Source organism: Chelonoidis abingdonii, chromosome 11 (genome assembly GCF_003597395.2).
Source record: "Chelonoidis abingdonii isolate Lonesome George chromosome 11, CheloAbing_2.0, whole genome shotgun sequence".
NCBI lineage: Eukaryota > Metazoa > Chordata > Testudines > Testudinidae > Chelonoidis > Chelonoidis abingdonii.
The window spans coordinates 39,445,233-39,462,342 of record NC_133779.1 but is presented as its reverse complement, the minus strand read 5'-3'; the positions used below and the strand labels follow the sequence as shown (position 1 = coordinate 39,462,342).

General features: G+C 44.2%; 2 protein-coding genes across 8 annotated transcripts in view; both read right to left on the bottom strand.

Moving 5' to 3' along the window:
- Positions 1-343: 343 nt before the first annotated feature.
- On the bottom strand, positions 344-4,494 carry RPS15 (ribosomal protein S15). Its single transcript, XM_032791043.2, has 4 exons — positions 4,393-4,494; positions 3,179-3,264; positions 1,592-1,826; positions 344-513 (listed from the first exon to the last, which is right to left on the bottom strand). The coding sequence occupies exons 1-4, from the start codon at positions 4,393-4,395 to the stop codon at positions 400-402; spliced, it is 438 nt and encodes a 145-aa protein (XP_032646934.1). The 5' UTR covers positions 4,396-4,494; the 3' UTR covers positions 344-399.
- A 6,956-nt stretch (positions 4,495-11,450) lies between these two features.
- DAZAP1 (DAZ associated protein 1) overlaps positions 11,451-17,110 on the bottom strand; it is a 35,083-nt gene continuing 29,423 nt past the window's right edge. For 5 of the 7 annotated variants that reach the window (XM_032790263.2, XM_032790346.2, XM_032790480.2 and 2 more), the window contains one exon: positions 11,451-12,451. In XM_032790263.2, coding sequence (XP_032646154.1) covers positions 12,279-12,451 — 173 coding nt within the window. In that variant the 3' untranslated portion in view covers positions 11,451-12,278. Of the gene's footprint in view, positions 12,452-14,981; positions 15,072-17,110 lie in introns of all 7 variants that reach the window. The other 2 variants (XM_032790417.2, XM_032790550.2) reach the window with 2 other exon arrangements.

Genomic DNA, 17,110 nt, shown 5'->3' with positions numbered 1-17,110 from the left:
AAGAAACATTTAGAAATTCTTATCAGACCCACAAAGAAGCTTATTAGGGCACAAGCCCAGTCCCTCTCCCACCTGCCATTAGAGACGACATTCCTAGACCAACTCATCAACAAGCTGTGCAACTGGGGACAAGACAGGTGGAGTATCCCTTGCCCCACATGACTTGTCCCCATTTGCATAACACAAAGCATTTTCAGTGAGTTATGCAGACATATGGACCCAGATTCCCTACAGGATCCCCAGGCCTTCACACAAGCTCCTAGTGGCATGTAGCTTCAGAAGGGATAGCCCAAATGGAAGGGAAATTCTCAACACAGTACCCAGAGACAGACCAGAGACTGTGTCGGGCAGGAGCATTTTCTTTATTTACATATAGAAAACATTTTCCCGAAGCAACATTTACTTCAGAGGAATGAACCTAGATGAGTGGGTGGCACCAATACCAGGTCTGCCATGTTTCACTGGCTTGTAAGTGATGGAAAACTCGCCCAGGTAGTGGCCAATCATCTCGGGCTGCAAGAGAAAAGACAGGAAGACTTCAGAAACAGGATTGATCTGATGTGACAAGCAGCTGAGAGCCTAAAACGGGAGAGTACCCTGCAAAGACCTTGAAGAGCATCCGAAGACAAGCTGGATTTCATGACACAGGTGTCTGCCACCTGTGCCTTTAAAAAAAAATCACCCCCATGTGTCCAACTCAAAACATTCCCCCAACCAGAGAGCCCAAACAGGTCAATAATCTACCTTAAGCCCTTCAACAGGCTTTCAGGTTAGATTTCAACCACAAACAAAGCAGGCAAAGAAAATGTTGGTCAGCTGTTTAATCCTTCCTTGTAATATCAGATCACACCACACTGCACCTGCTGGCTACTTCATTTCCAGTTAGATTTGCAAGTCAGATTTCTTGATACAGCAAGACACTGGGCTCTGTAACAGAGCCCCTGCTCTGTCACCACCAGGCAGGTGAGCATAGGGGTGAAGGGGTAAGGACTGTCCCAAAGGGTCTGTCTACATTGCAAGAAGCAACATATTCTTAACTCCCGTTAGCTAAGCCGAGTTAAGAGCAAGCTTTTTGTTGCACTGCAGACAGAGCCTTCCCCCAATTACTTCTCTCACACCCAGCAGCACTATACACAACTGATTCATTCACTGATTTACCAGGCGGGCAAGCAACCTCTTGCAAAACTTCAGGCTAGGTTTTAACAAGCTAAGAAGAAAAAGGTTTGTATGCAGCACATTCCCTGAAGTCAGACACCACCTTCTCAAAGGAAAATAGAAAATGATTTCATGACAACAAAGTTTTGGGGTGGTTTTTTTTTTTTTTAAAAAACAACAACAAACAAAAAGCTCTCACAATAACCTGCCTTTCATAGGTGTTAAAACCTCATATACAAAGACTCTCCTCCAAGAGGCAGAACGGGCCAACTGGAACAGAAGTTCAAGCAAATTAAAGAGCAAATGGTTTACACTTTCAGAATCAATCTACTGCAGGAAAATGCAAAAGCAGAGACAGGTCCTAAGCAAGCAGGATGCTGGTAAGTTTTTGGTGCTATCAGGCAGTATTTAAACCTTTCACTCCTGCATAGCTCACCTTGATTTCCACCTGGTTGAAGGTTTTGCCGTTGTATACGCCGACCATGCTGCCCACCATCTCGGGGAGGATGATCATGTCGCGCAGGTGAGTTTTGACTACCTCTGGCTTCTCCATGGGAGGGGCCTCCTTCTTTGCCTTGCGAAGGCGCTTCAGGAGGGAATGCTGCTTACGACGCAGGCCACGGTTCAGACGCCTGCGCTGGCGAGCGCTGTACAGCTGCATCAGCTGCTCGCTGAAATAACAAAGAGGACCAGATCAGCTGGGGGGAGAGATAGCTCAGTGGTTTGAGCACTGGCCTGCTAAACCCAGGGTTGTGAGCTCAAACCCTGAGGGGGCCATTTAGGGATTTAGCTGGGGACTGGTCCTGCTTTGAGCAAGGGGTTGGACTAGATGACCTCCTGAGGTCCCTTCCAACCCTGATATTCTATGACTCTAAAGAAGAGTCAGCTCTTCTGTAACATTTAGATTCAGTGAGGAAAGGAACGAAACACTGGACCTGGCATGAGGACTCCTTGGTTCTACTGCCAGTCGTGGGATGATGGAATTATTTCTTCACTGTTTGGAAAGATTCAGGAGCGAGCAAGTCTGTAGTCTAGTACTGCTGAGGACATTCCAATGAGATGCAGAGTCATGTATCAGTTATTAATGATGTTCCTTGTGGTACTGCTTAACCGTCAACCAAGAATTGGGCTAGGTGCTGTACCAGCAGATGATCCTTGCCCCAAAGACAGCCAGCCATGACATCAAGGAAGGCCACAAGCTGAGTGAACAATGTGTGACAACTTTATGAGGGTGGATTTACTCAGAAGGTTAACTAAATGGAAAGAGAGGAAGCGAAGTGGATAAGTGGCAGGGAAAGCATGGAGCAAAGCTGAGGGGAAGAGATTGAGAGATGGAGCAAACAGCCAAACAATTCAGGGCAGCCAAACTGTCCAGAGAAACTGCAGAAAGGTTTCTGAATGGCCAGAGGTCCCTGCTCTGGCAGCTTCCCTTCCTGCAAGCTGGAGTCTAGGGCTCCTCTCTGCAGCTGCACCCCACCTGGGTCCTAGCGCCCTCAGTTAGGAGTTCTCCCCTGCACAGTTCTGGGCCCATGGAATGCTGGGCAAGTGGCCCCAGTTTGACACCACCTGTCCTCCCACATTCTGGTATCTTTAATTTGGACCAAGCAATATGAACGAATATGGCAAATTACTTCTACCAGAACACGCAAGTAAAATAGCAGATATGGTCCTGTTATAAGGTTTTTGCCTGAGTGGATAGAAAAAAAGCCATTCTATTCAAATTAAGGAACCACAGCTTAATCTCAATGAACTCCTGATTCAGGATATGGTCCACTATCATTGTTAGGAGGTGAGAAAATAGAAGTCATATAATAAACTTGGCCCCAAACTATTTCACAATCCCGTTTAAACTTGGCTAGTTCTGCAGCGAAGACAAGGCCTATGGGCCTGTTGCACAGAATTTAGATATCTTGATTTCCAGTCATGGGCTCTTGCCACAAGACTTGCCTGCATCTCTTAACATAACCTCCTTGCTTGGTTTGGTAACAGGGAAGAAGGGTGCCAATAAGCAAGAGTTTCTTACTAGGACATATCGAGGAGCTGATCCAGATCGACACCTCTGTAGGTGAATTTCCTAAAGGTCCGTTTCTTCTTCTGTTCGACTTCTGCCTGGATTGAGAGAACCAGAGGGAAAACAGATGAGGCCTCCAAATTACAAAGATATCCAAGCAGGCATGATATTCTGCCAGATACCTTTGCTGCCCTGCTCTCATGTGTTTACCAGCCCAGTTATTGCCTGCATTTAGGTGTTACAGGGGGAAGAGCAGCACATGCATGGTAGTTCATTAGTCTCTGTAAAAGTGCTCTGAAGAATATAAACGCTGTGTATTTATTCCTAAGGATTCACTGTTAGATAAATATTAATGCTCCTTTCACTTTGGAGTACACAGACCTAACTGAACCCCCCTGCTCCCCCAAGGGTGAAGCATTCCCACGGCTTAACTGGGCACATCCATATTCACAAGAGATTGGTTACTGGACATATCTGGAGCCAGTTTAGCCGGGAGGAACACAAAGTACATAAACCAACCCTGCTCAGCATGCTCCTATAAGTTTCACAGCCCTCCACATACCCACAAACACACCTTCAACACCATGCCCAGCCCTACAACGATCCACTGCTCCCCAGAGTGGCCCACAAGTTCCATCAGCCTCCACCAGCAAGCATCCCACATATAACATGCACACAATATTACACAGCACCCCTAGGACCACGTGTCATTCGCACAGTCTCCAGACAACTCCCTGGGTGCCCCATCCTGCCACAGCACACCTTACACACGCTCAGCCCCACAATGCACAGACCATCTCACAACTCCCCCAAGACACAACGCTCCCTTAACACGGAACCCCCAAGAGTCACAGACAACAACACAACCCCACCTACCAACACTGCACACACCCGCAGCACCTCCAAGAGCCCCCCCAGACACACGCCCGACTACCTCCCATCACAATCCCTCCCCCCCGGGTCCCCCTCCCCACACAACACCCCCCACTCCGCCCGGGCCCCCTCCCCGGAGAAGACGCTGTCTCCCCGCCCCGCCAGTGCCCGGCCCGGGCTGCAGCAGCTCAGCCAGGCCCACGCCCAGGCCCAAGCCCGTTCCCCCCCATACAGCCCCAAGCGGGCAGGGGGCAGCGCCCTCAAGGGGTATCGGCGCCCGGAGCCCCGGCCGAGCCGGCCCCGAAGCGGATGGAACCGGATTAAGGGCTCCTGCCCCGGCCACTATCACCCACCATCTTGGCCGCGTCTCTTCCGAAAGGGCTGATCTCGTCCGGGCGGCGCCTGATATCGCGAAAGCAGGGCAAGGGACAGGCCCCGCCCACTACGGCTTCAGCGCAGCGGTTCCGCCCTCACTGAGATTTAAAGGGGCCGCCGCTAAAAAAAAAAGAAAGTGGACGGTGTAAATCTTGCAGCACGTAGGGTGCCAGCGGCTAGATGGCTCATCTATCCATTTCTAGGGCACCTCCCTACCCCAAAACCCTAAGATCTCACCCACACTGGCCCCATCTCCTCTACCACCCCTTCCACCAATCCCACGCTTATTCCTAAAGTTGGCAACACTGGGGGCTGTTTTTCTTAGCACTCCTCTGTCTATTATTAATACTAATCACAGCCAGTACTCAGCTACCTGCGCATAGGATATTTCTTGCAGCTTTTTGCAGCACTCAGCAGAGAGATGAAGTAATAAAAGGGACCATTGGCAACCCTACTTATTTCCCCCAGCCTGCTCCAGGCACCCACTTAGCCCAGTCCCCTCTGGGCACCCACCTAGATTAGCCCCAGCTGAGCACAGTCCCCACCATGGCACAGGCTGATTCCCAAGGTGGCTACCTTGGCACCTACTTTGGGTACAACACCCAGGTCCCTGTGGAATCCCCCACCCACATGCAGGTCCTTATCCAGCTTGACCTACCACAGAGGCCTGGTGCTCTGTCCTGCCACCTTTCCTGCCTGGCTTCTGCCCCAGAAGTTGATGCCCAACCAGCCACTATTCCATGCTGGGGATGTTTGCCCCCCAATCCTCAATCCAAGCAAATATCCTAGAGAGGTCAGCTCTCTGTCTGCTCCCTGAAGGTAGGGGCGGTGTGTTGGTTCTTCACATCCCACCTGCAATCCATCACTCCCGTGGGGGCTGCTACCTGCCAAGTATTCATCCACCTAGGGCAGCCCTCAAGGGCTTTTTACTGGAAGCGGGTTTCAAAGTAAGCATTTCTCTAAAGTTTTAGGAGACTCCCCTGGACTATAGGCCAGTCGTGGTTGACACTTTTCAACCACCCCAGAGATGGCTGCATTTCAGTGATGCTGTGTGCAAAGAGCTTTGGGATCTTGTGGCACAGAAGATACTCTAGATCAGACAGGTGCCCACACCAGAAAGAAATATTGGAACCTCTCTCCATCAGCTTGGGAAGAAGGGGGTGCAGATGTCCAATGACATGGAATTGAGATCAGGAACCAACCCTTTTTGGGTGTTGTAAAACGCAGTAAAGTTAACTGTGAGAATGAGAGCAAAAATAGTATGGAAATAGCTATTGGTTAAGCAGTTTCTATAAACCATTTCCTCAACCCACTCTTTGCATAAGTTCACTGGAGGCTTGGGTTAGGAGCTGATCGAACATTTTCGATTAAAAAGCATTTTTAACAGAAAAATGCCTTATTGGGTAAATCGAAATTGTAAGGGGACAGATTCCATTTCAGTTATACTGAAATTTGTAGTGGAAAAAAATAGTTTAAAACTGAAAATTGTTCAGGTTTCAATTTGTTTGTTCAAAGAAAAGCTGAAATTTTTTGAGAAAAATTAAAACCGTTCCCCTCCATTTTCATCAACATTTCTCACAGAAAAAAAGTCACTCCCTGATGAATTCTAGTTGTTTTGGCTAGAATATAGACTTGAGTCCTTGTGAGCTTTAACAACCAAATTAATTTTAAGATAAAAAAAGAAAGTTACAGAAAGGATATTTGATAGTTTTATTTTAAATGACTGTGGCTCAATAAAACTTGAGTGATCTAACATAGTACAGTGGGACCAATTCTCAGTTGCTCTATTTCTGTGCTTGGGGATATGAAGAGAAGAGGGACTGTGTCACCTGTGGTCTCCCCATGTTCTGAGTACACAGAGGCGCTGCTTGCCCCCTTAGCGTAAGTTAGAGCAGCCTCAGGACTTCTCTAATTTATGCTGCTTTTCATAGCTCCCTCTAGGCCCTAGGAAGCCTCAAATAGTCATAATCACAGTACTCTGGCTATGCCTACAATCTGCCCCCTATGCCAGTGGCTGGGAGCAAGGCTGTCAGGTGATTTTGAGTCCTTAGGCCAGGGGTTGGCAACCTTTCAGAAGTGGTGTGCCGAGTCTTCATTTATTCACTCTGATTTAAGGTTTTGCGTGCCAGTAATATCTTTCTATAAGTCGAGAATACAGAACTAAACTATTGGTGTATGTAAAGTAAATAAGGTTTTTAAAATGTTTAAGAAGCTTCATTTAAAATTAAATTAAAATGCAGAATCCCCTGGACTGGTGGCCAGGACCCGGGCAGCGTGAGTGTCACTGAAAATCGGCTCACATGCCACCTTCGGCACAAGTGCCATAGGTTGCCTACCCCTGCCTTAGGCTCTACAAACCAAACATACAGATGCCTGGGCAGGGTGAGTTTTGGGAGAGTAGGAAGGGGCGGATGGAATCCCAGGGAGAGGAAGAGGCTGCAGAAATTGGAGCTAAAAAAGGTTAGGAGTAGATGGTTGAGGAGAATCTCCACTGAGAAAGGGCAAGGCAAAAAAATCCCCACCAGTGCAGGACTTACCAGAACAAGACATCAGGTCCAGGTGGAGGCAGAGAAGCTGCCATAGAGCTGAGCAGGCTGTGAAGCCAAGCAGAATGCTTAGGCAGGGTGCTAGTCCCAGGTACGCAAGTAGCCACCTTGGAGAAGTAGAAGAGACCACTCAGCCATTTCCAAGTGGGAATCATGTCTGATTAAATGGCTGGCCCCAGCTGAGACCACTATAAAGGATGCTCCACTTCAGAGCTCTGCTTTCTATCCTCTCCCCTGGGCTGAAGCAGAAATCTCAGGCCTCTGGCTTCTCTCCTTACTCTTCCTTTTTTCTTGTCTCCTATTCCTTCCTCAATCCAGATTGAGGGAGAGAGCAGGAAAGGTGAGGCAATGCCTCTGTGCTTCCAAGATGAGGCAAAGAAAACCTAAGGGAGGCAACATGGCTGCAATTTATATGGGTTTCAGAACTGCTTCCCAGTGGGTGGCACCATAAAACTGTCCATCCTTTTTCAACTCCTCTAGGAAAGGAGCAGAGAATTTGTCTCTCACATGAGGTAGGCCTTCAAGGCAGAATTAACCTGGGTTCTTACTCAGGTGTTGCCCCTAAGCCCTCTCCCATCCACACACAACACTCTCTCACCTGAATTTGGTGGTGCTCTGAACCCAGGCTAGCTGGCAACTTGGGTGCTGCTTTCACTCACACTCGTCCTCACCCACTTTTAGTTTGGATGAGGCCAAATCATTCAAGTACTGATAGTCCCCCAATGCCTTCCCACAGTTCCCTCCTTGTGCCCAGAACAGACAAGTGGCCTCTCCTGTCCCGCACCCCCCCAATTCACTGGGAAAATTACAAAGCATCTCAGTTTACTGCTGCAGCAGCACAAAGAACTATGGGATATGCCTCCAGAAGTCTGACAGGGCTTTGTACTAGTCTAGACACCTGAGTTAAGTGCAGTGAAGACATACCCAAGATCAGATTTCTTAATAGAACTGTTCCTCCAATACCATCATTGGGGCATTTCTCTCTCTTGCTCATAGAATTTGGAGAGTCTCCAGCCCACTACGCTTTGTGAGATGATTCACACATAAGCCTTAGACCAAGGTGTGGCAGATAAATGCTGGCTCAGCTCTTAGCACAGGTTGATTCAGTTTCTGTTGCTGGGCAGAGCTGCACTTCAAACAGAGTTAATGGTTTATTAAACAAAACCTGCCCCACCATTTAAAACATTCCCCTGCCGTGTTGCAACTCCAAACAGCTGAAGTTCAGGAGAACTGGAAAGCAAATCTGGTCTAGAAATTCAATGCATCCAGTAAAGCTTGTATCTCCCAAGCTGCACGAAATACAAGATGAAAAGCATAAATAAAGGAGTTAAAATCTTCTCCATTATCTTGCCCTTCACTGCAGTCAGTTACACCAATGCAACATGAGAGTACAATGCTTCCAAGCCAGATGCTTAGGATTTTACACGCTTTGCTTTGGTTTAAATGACCAAATGTAAAATCCTTCCATTCTGCTTTGGAAATATTTTCCTGCGCAAGGACCAGACTAACAGTGAATTGAGACATCTTTACTAAACTCGTCATTGTAGGAGTTAACATAGGGAAGAGTCTTGTTCACTGAAATAGCCAAGATTTTAAAGACTGACAGCCACTGCTCTGAAATATCATGCCCATGTAAAGGATCTCAATTTAGACACCCAAAATCACTAGTCACTCTGGAAAATTTAGGTCTCTTGAGTTTTTCTTTATAGATGAGCAGGCGAGCTAACAAATAGGTTTATGTTCACAGAATACTTGAGTAATTGGGTCAGTAGAGATGCATTCAGCATGGTTTTCAGAGTCGCAGCCGTGCTAGTCTGTATCCACAAAAAGAACAGGAGTACTTGTGGCACCTTAGAGACTAACAAATTTGAGCATAAGCTTCGTGGGCTACAGCCCACTGTAGCCCACAACAGCTTATGCTCAAATTAATTTGTTAGTCTCTAAGGTGTCACAAGCACTCCTGTTCTTTCAGCCTAGTTTTAAATTCAAACTTTTAAATTAAAAAAAACTAAAGAGCCACTTCTGCCCTATCTCCCTACCATAGGCTGGCAGTGGAAAGTGAGCAGATTGCTGGTCTTAACGCAGTTTTTGCTTTAAGCTTTGTGGTTCATCTTCTGCCAGTGCCTGCCATGCTGCTGAGGTGGCATTTGTGACACTAACACAACAGGAGCACAGTGCCACTGCAAGATCTGCTTTCACTCCCCATTTAATAGTGATTGGACAATACGAACACAAGCTGTTTAACATTCAGATACCAAGCTTTAGCACCGAGAACCAGTGTAAATTAATCCACTACAGAAACTAAATTTACCATCCCCCAAGAACGTCCAGAAATTGCACAGGAACCTGCTTCACATGGTCACTCCAGTTTTTCCTTTTGCAAAACTGGGGGCTCAGTAAGAGGTGCAGAGGGGGCTACAGCCACCATTCTTCTCTGGAAAGGGCAGAAATCGGGGTTAATCTCCCTATGCATTGTTCATCTATTCAAATAGGATAGTCTGTTTTCACTGTGCATCTATCCTACCATTTAAAATCCCATTTTAGCATTTTTCTGCTTGCCTCACCCATTTAAAAAAAATTCTAGTTCTACCCCAGAGTTAAATGCTCAACTAAGCGCCAGGCCTGGAGTTAGCAGAAGCTAGTGGATTCTTGGTGCAGAGCCTAGGAGTATCAGAGATGGGATCAGAGGGTAGTGCTAGCACCCAAATTACATACACACACACACACACACGGGCCTTAGTTTGATTGACTTGAATTGTCTCCACCCTATGTAAGTGTCACAGAGTTTGTCATATTTGTACTGAGATTACAAGCATAACTCACAACAGGTAGCAGCAGAGATGTGAAATGCTGCAAGTGAAATTTTCCAGCATTGACAGAACTACATTAACTTGTGTTCAGAAGCTTGCAACTAATTTATCCAGTCTCTAAAATACTGACCCACAGCCTTCCCCAGATGTGCCAGTTGTCTCTGCAGTACAAATTACTGTGCTGTACAACGATAATGCTAAAAGCAGATTGGAACTAAACATGCAAAGACAAGGAACCCTGCCCCAGCTTCCAATCTACACAATCGGCAGACAAAAGATGAAAGGTTGAAGGGCATCAAGAAGCAACAGAGCACAGCTAGTGCTGCAAAGTTAGTTCTCTGTTTTAACACTAAGGTTTACAGGCCAAATGAAGTGTTTACAGAACTTAGCAGAGGCACTGAAAATTCAGGTTGGAGGGAGCACCTCAGAACAGGAGGCTGCATGGAAGAAAGAAAAGCAAGATGGGAGTTTAGTTACTTGCAGAGAGGTAAGTAGAAGCCAAGTTATGCAGGGCTTTGAAGGTAAGAAGGAGCTTAAATGTGACACAGAGGTTCAGGGGAAGCCAGTGAATGGGTTTGGGGAAGATCTGGGTATAGTGGAAGTGGCTTCTGTAGGTGTAGATTTGTGGTAAATTTTGGATGTGTTGAAGTGTCACACAAGCCTACAAGTTCAAACTAGCTTAGTTTGCACTCTGGACCATATATGAACCCAGCTGCTCTGTGAAGGTGACAACACAGTTCATTAGCTCCATAAGACCTGCTCCTAAAGCACTTTCTTGAATAAAGCAGGTAGCTCACATAACAATTTGCAAACAATTGGAGTTTAATCCACTATCACTGCTCAAACCAGCACAAAGCTGATTCCAGAGGAATTATGCAGTGGAGGATTTTTTTCATAGATCAGATTCTTGATATGGGGAGGTAACACTACCTGGACTTGTATGAGGACACATGAGAAATTAAAAGGATATCCCAGAGAACAATGCAATATATATATTGCCATTGCTTTTATAAATCAAAAGGATCTCGAAATCTCAGAAGAGCTAGTCCCACCCTCTTCTTCGAGATAGATATATTCTTCCATTAGACGTTTATGTACTTTGATCTCACCTCTTAAATTAAGAGCTTGTATATGTTTACATGTTACATTTAGGATGTAAGATTACTTTGCAACCTGATAATCTTGAAACTTAACCCACCTTTAATTCTAGACTAAAGCATATCACTGATTTAACATGCTAATGCGCCGTAATGCATCAATTCCTGCTTATAGTCATGCACGTGTAAGAGAAAAGAGAGGGTTTTGGAGACTCAATGGTATATTGAGTCTTTCACCTGTAGATTACCAGTTCAAATCCAGGTCAGGCTGGTACAGACCTAAAGCTACTGAGGTTCTTCAGTAGCCTATGAAATGAATTTAATGGTCTCAGTCCAGATCCTACATCAGCCCAATCATATCACTTGCATTACGGTCTGAAAGGGCATGAAGAGTGCATTATGCTTTCACTTCTAGGCAGTACCTAAAGGTCCTGGTTGAGGCACAGGGCAAAAAGTGTGGGTAAGCATGCACTGACTCTCTGCCCACAAGGACTTCTTTTCCAGAGCTGTCAATCTGGCAACTTTCATGAGAACCCAAATTCACATGGAAAAATTTGTAAGAAAAAAAAAAATGGAGACAGGCTTATGTTTCTAATCCAAATGTACTTCTCTTTATTCAAACCAGGGGTAATCACTGGTTAGTGCAAAATGCACCTAAACCTTTTGCCTGAGGGAAATCTACATCTTAACAAGGCCTCCGTTAACCCCTAATGAAATCCACAGAGGATTTTAAAGAGTTTGAAGCACAGATCTAAATGCTGTACTTCATAAGTGACACTGTGCATCAACAAGTCTGCACCTGCATTGTTACCAGTTCTATACTGTCAGGTAACAAAAGCAAAATACACTCAGTAGATTTCTCTCAACTCCCAGAGTTTCTGGACCAACTGCCCCACCATTATGTTAGAAGTAAAGGGGTTGAAACTGACCATCACTTCCAACGTTGCTAACGGAAACCCTGTTTTAAATTAAAAAATAAGCCAGCATACATAGTAGAAAATTTCTCTTAAAAATTTCACAATCTGTAAATGTATATATTTTTCTTTAAACATAAAAGTTTACAATATACGGTAAAACAAAGGCTCAGGAAAAATAATTTCAAAAAAAGAAACCTGAAGTTTTGAATTAAAGCTGAAGACATTTTTAAAACCCTGTAGTTTGAACCAGTGACATTTTCTTTATTTGTGCTGATGGGTTAGAGAAAGGAATATATTTAAAACCTGCAGTCCAAACACCCACAGCGTTGCCTTCAAAAGCCATTCCCCCTCCCATTCCCCTCCCCCAATGTTGTTAGATTTTTTTTTCCTCCATCAAGTATGTGATTGTCACAAGTTCAGAAGTCTGGGATTCCCGGGTTCAGCTGCTACCAGATATCCCACTGTGGACAGGATTCCCTGATTGCCAGCATGTGCTAGCGTCTGTAGGGGTGAAATCCTTGCACATTATGGTTCTGTCCTCGTCCAAAACCACTTCCTCCTGCAGGTGGGCCACTTGATGGTGGCACCGAGGGGCCTCCATAGGAGGGGGGCTGCTGGCTGGGGTCAGAGAAACCTTGTCCAAAACCGCTCAAGTCTTGTCCATAACCTGGGAAGAAGAGGAAAAGGCTGCAGTAAGCTTCTATTACAGTCCACACGCTCAAAAGTAGAGGCACAGCACCATTTCAAAACTGATGTCACACACACCAATGCACAGCCTTATGAACACACAGTGATGTGCTGATCTAATACCCAGATAATAGTTGCTTTTACATTTGACCAAGTTATTTGGATTTACATGTAGAAAATACAGGAACCGATAAAAGGCGGAGAGGAGAGGGGACTGAATGCCTAATTGGAGATGGTGCTTTTCACTCTATATCAAATGTTACCCAGGCTGGTGATGACCAAAATGTCATGCTACTGCTGTTCAGAGGCTTATGTAAAGTGGGTTTGTAGTATCTATTAATTCATAATGGATAAGTGTTCATATTAGCAAAACTAGCATTCTGTCAGTTTTAGCAGAGGTAGAGATGATTAATGGGGAAACATATGTCTGAAAATTTGATAGTTACTATAGCTGATGTTTGTAATTGAAAGGAGTTAGTGAAAGATTGTGATTTTCAGTTTATTTTGTGCACAGCCAATTTTAGTTTCCTGTGTATGGTCAAGTTTTCCTTTGCTGAAAAGACCCCTGTAAGTTAACCGCAGGAAATTGGTTTAAAAAGGAGTTTTAAATACTAGGCCCTGAATGGTTTTTTTTGTTTGTTTTTTTTAAAACGATGGTTGCATCAGAAACTGGAATTTTCTGAAATCGTCAATTAAAAAACCGAGGTTGACAGTGTCCCTTTCAAAGGCTGTGGTGACTGGACTCCCATAAACTTCCATCAAATCCACAAACCAGAATCAGGAAGCTTGTTATTCCTGCTATTGCCTCCATTATGTGGTTAAAAAGGGAACTTCAGCTAACTGCCATTCAAATCCAACACCCTACCCTGGTGTTAACTCGCTGCACAGAACCAGCTGAAATAAGCAAATGGTGTGGCAAGTTTCTTCTCAAAGGTTGCTTTTGCTGTTCTTCTGAGCTATTTTATCATCTGCTTCCCACACAACTTAAGCAGGCAGACTATATTTCCAATATAGCAAAAACACTGAAGCAACAGATAAATAGTTATACTTGAATAGCCATCCCTTCTGTGTACCCTTACTATTCATACTTACACAACCACTGAGTTAATCTAAGTTAATCTAATCTAATTTTAAATCTAAAAGTGAACTGTCCCTCTGTGAACTTTACGCTCATTTATTCTGTAAGTCAGTATCTTTCTGACAGGGTAACAACTAGCTTCCTTTCCCTGAAGAGATCGTAAAGGTAACTACGGAATCAGGAGACTTTTACCTCCTACCACATCTTCCTCCTGCCTTGTCAATGAGATTGTAACCTCCATTCTATGACATAATCTGGAGCTGAGGTAAGAGATTTTGGAGCAACAGGTTTAGAGTAAGCAGGATGACAGAGGAGACAGAGACACCCTTTCAATTTGGAGGAAAAAACTAAATTCCTGGAAGGCAAATGGATGTGTATTAATAGTAACATACTAAAAGAAGTTAACAAATCTAACAGAATATTTCTACCGATTAAAATACAACTGTCAGTCAATACAATGGTATCAACGTGAAATTCCACTATGCAAGACAGCCTCGTTAAGAATTCTGTAATTACTCAGTAGATCTCTGTGACTCAAATTTTTTCTGCACAGGGTTAAAGCATGTTTAACTCTGCTAATCCAAAGCAACAGTCTCTTGGCATCTCCTCAGATTTCAATTTCAAGCTCTGCCTGTCTCACAGGACTTACTACCACTAATGAACCCAACAATGCATTTATTATGGGCTTCCCCATTTGAAGATTTCTCAAGCTGCTAATTCAGCCATTTTTGACACAAAGATCAGTAGTCAACCTTAAATGCATTAATTTAATGTCAAGCGGTGGGGTTCGGAGTAAAGATAATCACATTACTCTCACCAGCATTATGGCTTGCAGTGAAGAGTTAAGAAAACCAGAGCTCTGCTGGTTTGTTTGCCACAAAGGAATCCAGCAGTCAAACCAACAGCCAACATTTTTTGGGGGGGCGGGGGGCACTTAGCCTGGTGAGACAGCTGCAATGTCACATTTGGCCATGAGGTGGTGCCCAGGGGTGTGTTGACNGGCAGACTGTTCTTTCCTCCACTGAACTATCCCACCATCGGTCTGCATTGTCACTTCCAACAGTGACACAGCTGATTCACAACTCCAGAGTGACCTGGTTTCTAAGTCAGTTGTGTCAATAGCAGCAGGCAATATTGACTCTGTTGCTTAGGGTAACTAAAAGCAATTTGCTTACACAAGAGAATCTAAGTCTTGCCAATGCAACATCTTCGGAAGTGAACAGCAGCAGAGTCATATTCCAACGACGCGTTTTTACTTAGGCCAACTAACATATTTAAAGTAGATTATCCTTGAACTGTAAAAAGCAAACATTTCCAAGCCACCATACTTATCTCGCCCACCCTCAAAGAGAAGAGACCCTGCAAGAAACAAAAGTTAATTTCCCAAATGCAGATAAAGTAAGAGCATTGGTTGTAAATAGGCTCCACCTACCTAGGATATATCACTGCTCAGCCTGACCATAAGAGTGTAAACAAAGTATTGGCGCGTAGCCTGAAGGGTCTTGAGAATAGGTACCCAGCCCTAGTAAGAAATGAGGAGACCAGGGTGACTAACCCCAAGACAGCCCTGTACAGAGATATAATTTTTTGGGGTGAGGGAGACACACCCTTGTTAGAGTTTAATTTACTAGAGTGTTTACATTTATCTCAGCTGTAAACATAGCAGCATTCATGATGCTGTGAAGCCAGGATGAAACTGTAAATGCCAAAACGATTAAATACTTTGATGCCTCTTAAAGTCTATAAACTCTATGCATTTAAGTGAAAACATGAAAAACTTGTTAACTGCCTTTTGTATACCAATGCTGCTAGCTGAATTGCAAATGACATAGGAAGTTCCAAAGATCTTAAAGAGGTTAAAAAGATCTTAAACATAGCTTTATAAACATGAAGAGGTTATTGACTTGGGTGGCAATACACTAAGTTGAACACTTCTGTCACTATGTACATATACTGTGAGAGTGCAGTCTTGCACAGAAGTAGTTTGCTTTCTGGCATGAATTTTGGGGTGAGAGATTAATCCCACTAATCCATTTAACAACATTATCTAACCCTCTTCCTCCTCCCAAAAAAATCCATTAACCGCTAAGGACTAACTACAACCAGCATTGCGCTGTAGGAAAAAATGTCTCCAAGATTTATACAAGATGCAGTTGGTACTACATATTCCTTACCCCAGACACCCCAACTATCCCTCACAGCATTGTTTTGAAAGTCAGTCAATTAAACTGAGTGGTGAGTTTTTTTAAATGCTAATTGGAGGTTACTACATAAAAGTCTTGCAACAGGAACTTTAGAGCAGAGTTCCCTATATGGACAGTTTATATATAATCAATTATGCCTTTGCTGTTTGGATCCATTTTAATTATTGGTATTAAAAGACTTGGCTACCAAGTCTGAGACAAGATACATTTGTATGCATTAGTTTTTATTCTATTCAGTAAATGTTTCCCCTTATTCGTAACAGAGGCACATTTTCAACAAGACAAGAAAATCTTCCACCTTAAGTCAAATTGGGGGAACTTTCAAAACCAGCTACTGTGTCTATGACACAAGGTTAAGTACATCTCTAACTAAACCCATCGTAACTCTAACACCCTCATCTTATGTAGTATGTCAAGAACAACTGAAAAGCTCATCTATCAGGAGTCTTATACTTCAGATTTTTTGGACTACAGAAAATCCATTCAAAGAACTTTATGAAGCAGACGTATAATAATGAACAGCTTCTGCAGGTATTTTATACGGAACTAGTCACAGGGGACATGTAGTTAAAATGCAGGGACAGCATGGCCATTCTGGATCCCTGGGCTCACCTTGTGTATTATGCTGCCTTCAGAGGTTACCAACGGCCAGCGATCAAGAAGGCTGCCCACTCACCCAGTTAATTGGGCAGTGCTGCTCATGGAAGGCTTGGGTGCAAGGGTAAAACGGAAGAACTCCTTCCTGATCTCCACAAACAGTCGTCTTTCAGCCAGTAGCACGAGACTTTGACTTCCCATATTTTGTCTTACTGTAGCTAACCTACTACATCATTTTTTATCACCAATTTGTAGCAGTGAGCTCCAGAGACTGATAAAGTTTTCCCTAGTAAGTAACCATTCTTGTTTTAAATTAGCTGCATCAATTTCAACAAGTCTTATGAAGCAGGGACAAAAGGGGCATGCAGGTCAGATTTTGCTATACCCTTTATTATTTTGTCTCAGTCAATTCCCGTTACTCTAGAGTAATTAGATACTACTTTTAAGTATCACTATTCTCCATGCTGAACCCACTCTCTTATGCAAGCCCATCACTCAATGATTTTCAGTGCCCTTTACACTGTGCTTTGCTTCAATTCTAGTGCATCTTCCTTGAGGTGAGATTACCAGAATTCCCTTTGGAATTTGCGTTAACCAAAGAGATTTCAACAGAAAAGGAAGCAAACTACTGAGCACCTTGCAGTGTGAAATTATTAGCTGAACAAAAAAGGGTTTAAATTTGAGCATTTGAGGGAATGCAAGTGGTGACTTATCCCACCACTGCACAGATCTTTAGAGAGCTAGTTACTTAGCGATTCAG

What these genes read in the sequence shown, in the direction of transcription:
- RPS15 (XM_032791043.2), bottom strand. An exon ending in CAGCTCCTCGATATGTCCTA is followed by an intron (nt 1,827 to 3,178) that starts GTAAGAAACTCT and finishes TTGTTATTTCAG; the next exon opens with CGAGCAGCTGATGCAGCTGT. An exon ending in TCAACCAGGTGGAAATCAAG is followed by an intron (nt 514 to 1,591) that starts GTGAGCTATGCA and finishes TTTCTCTTGCAG; the next exon opens with CCCGAGATGATTGGCCACTA.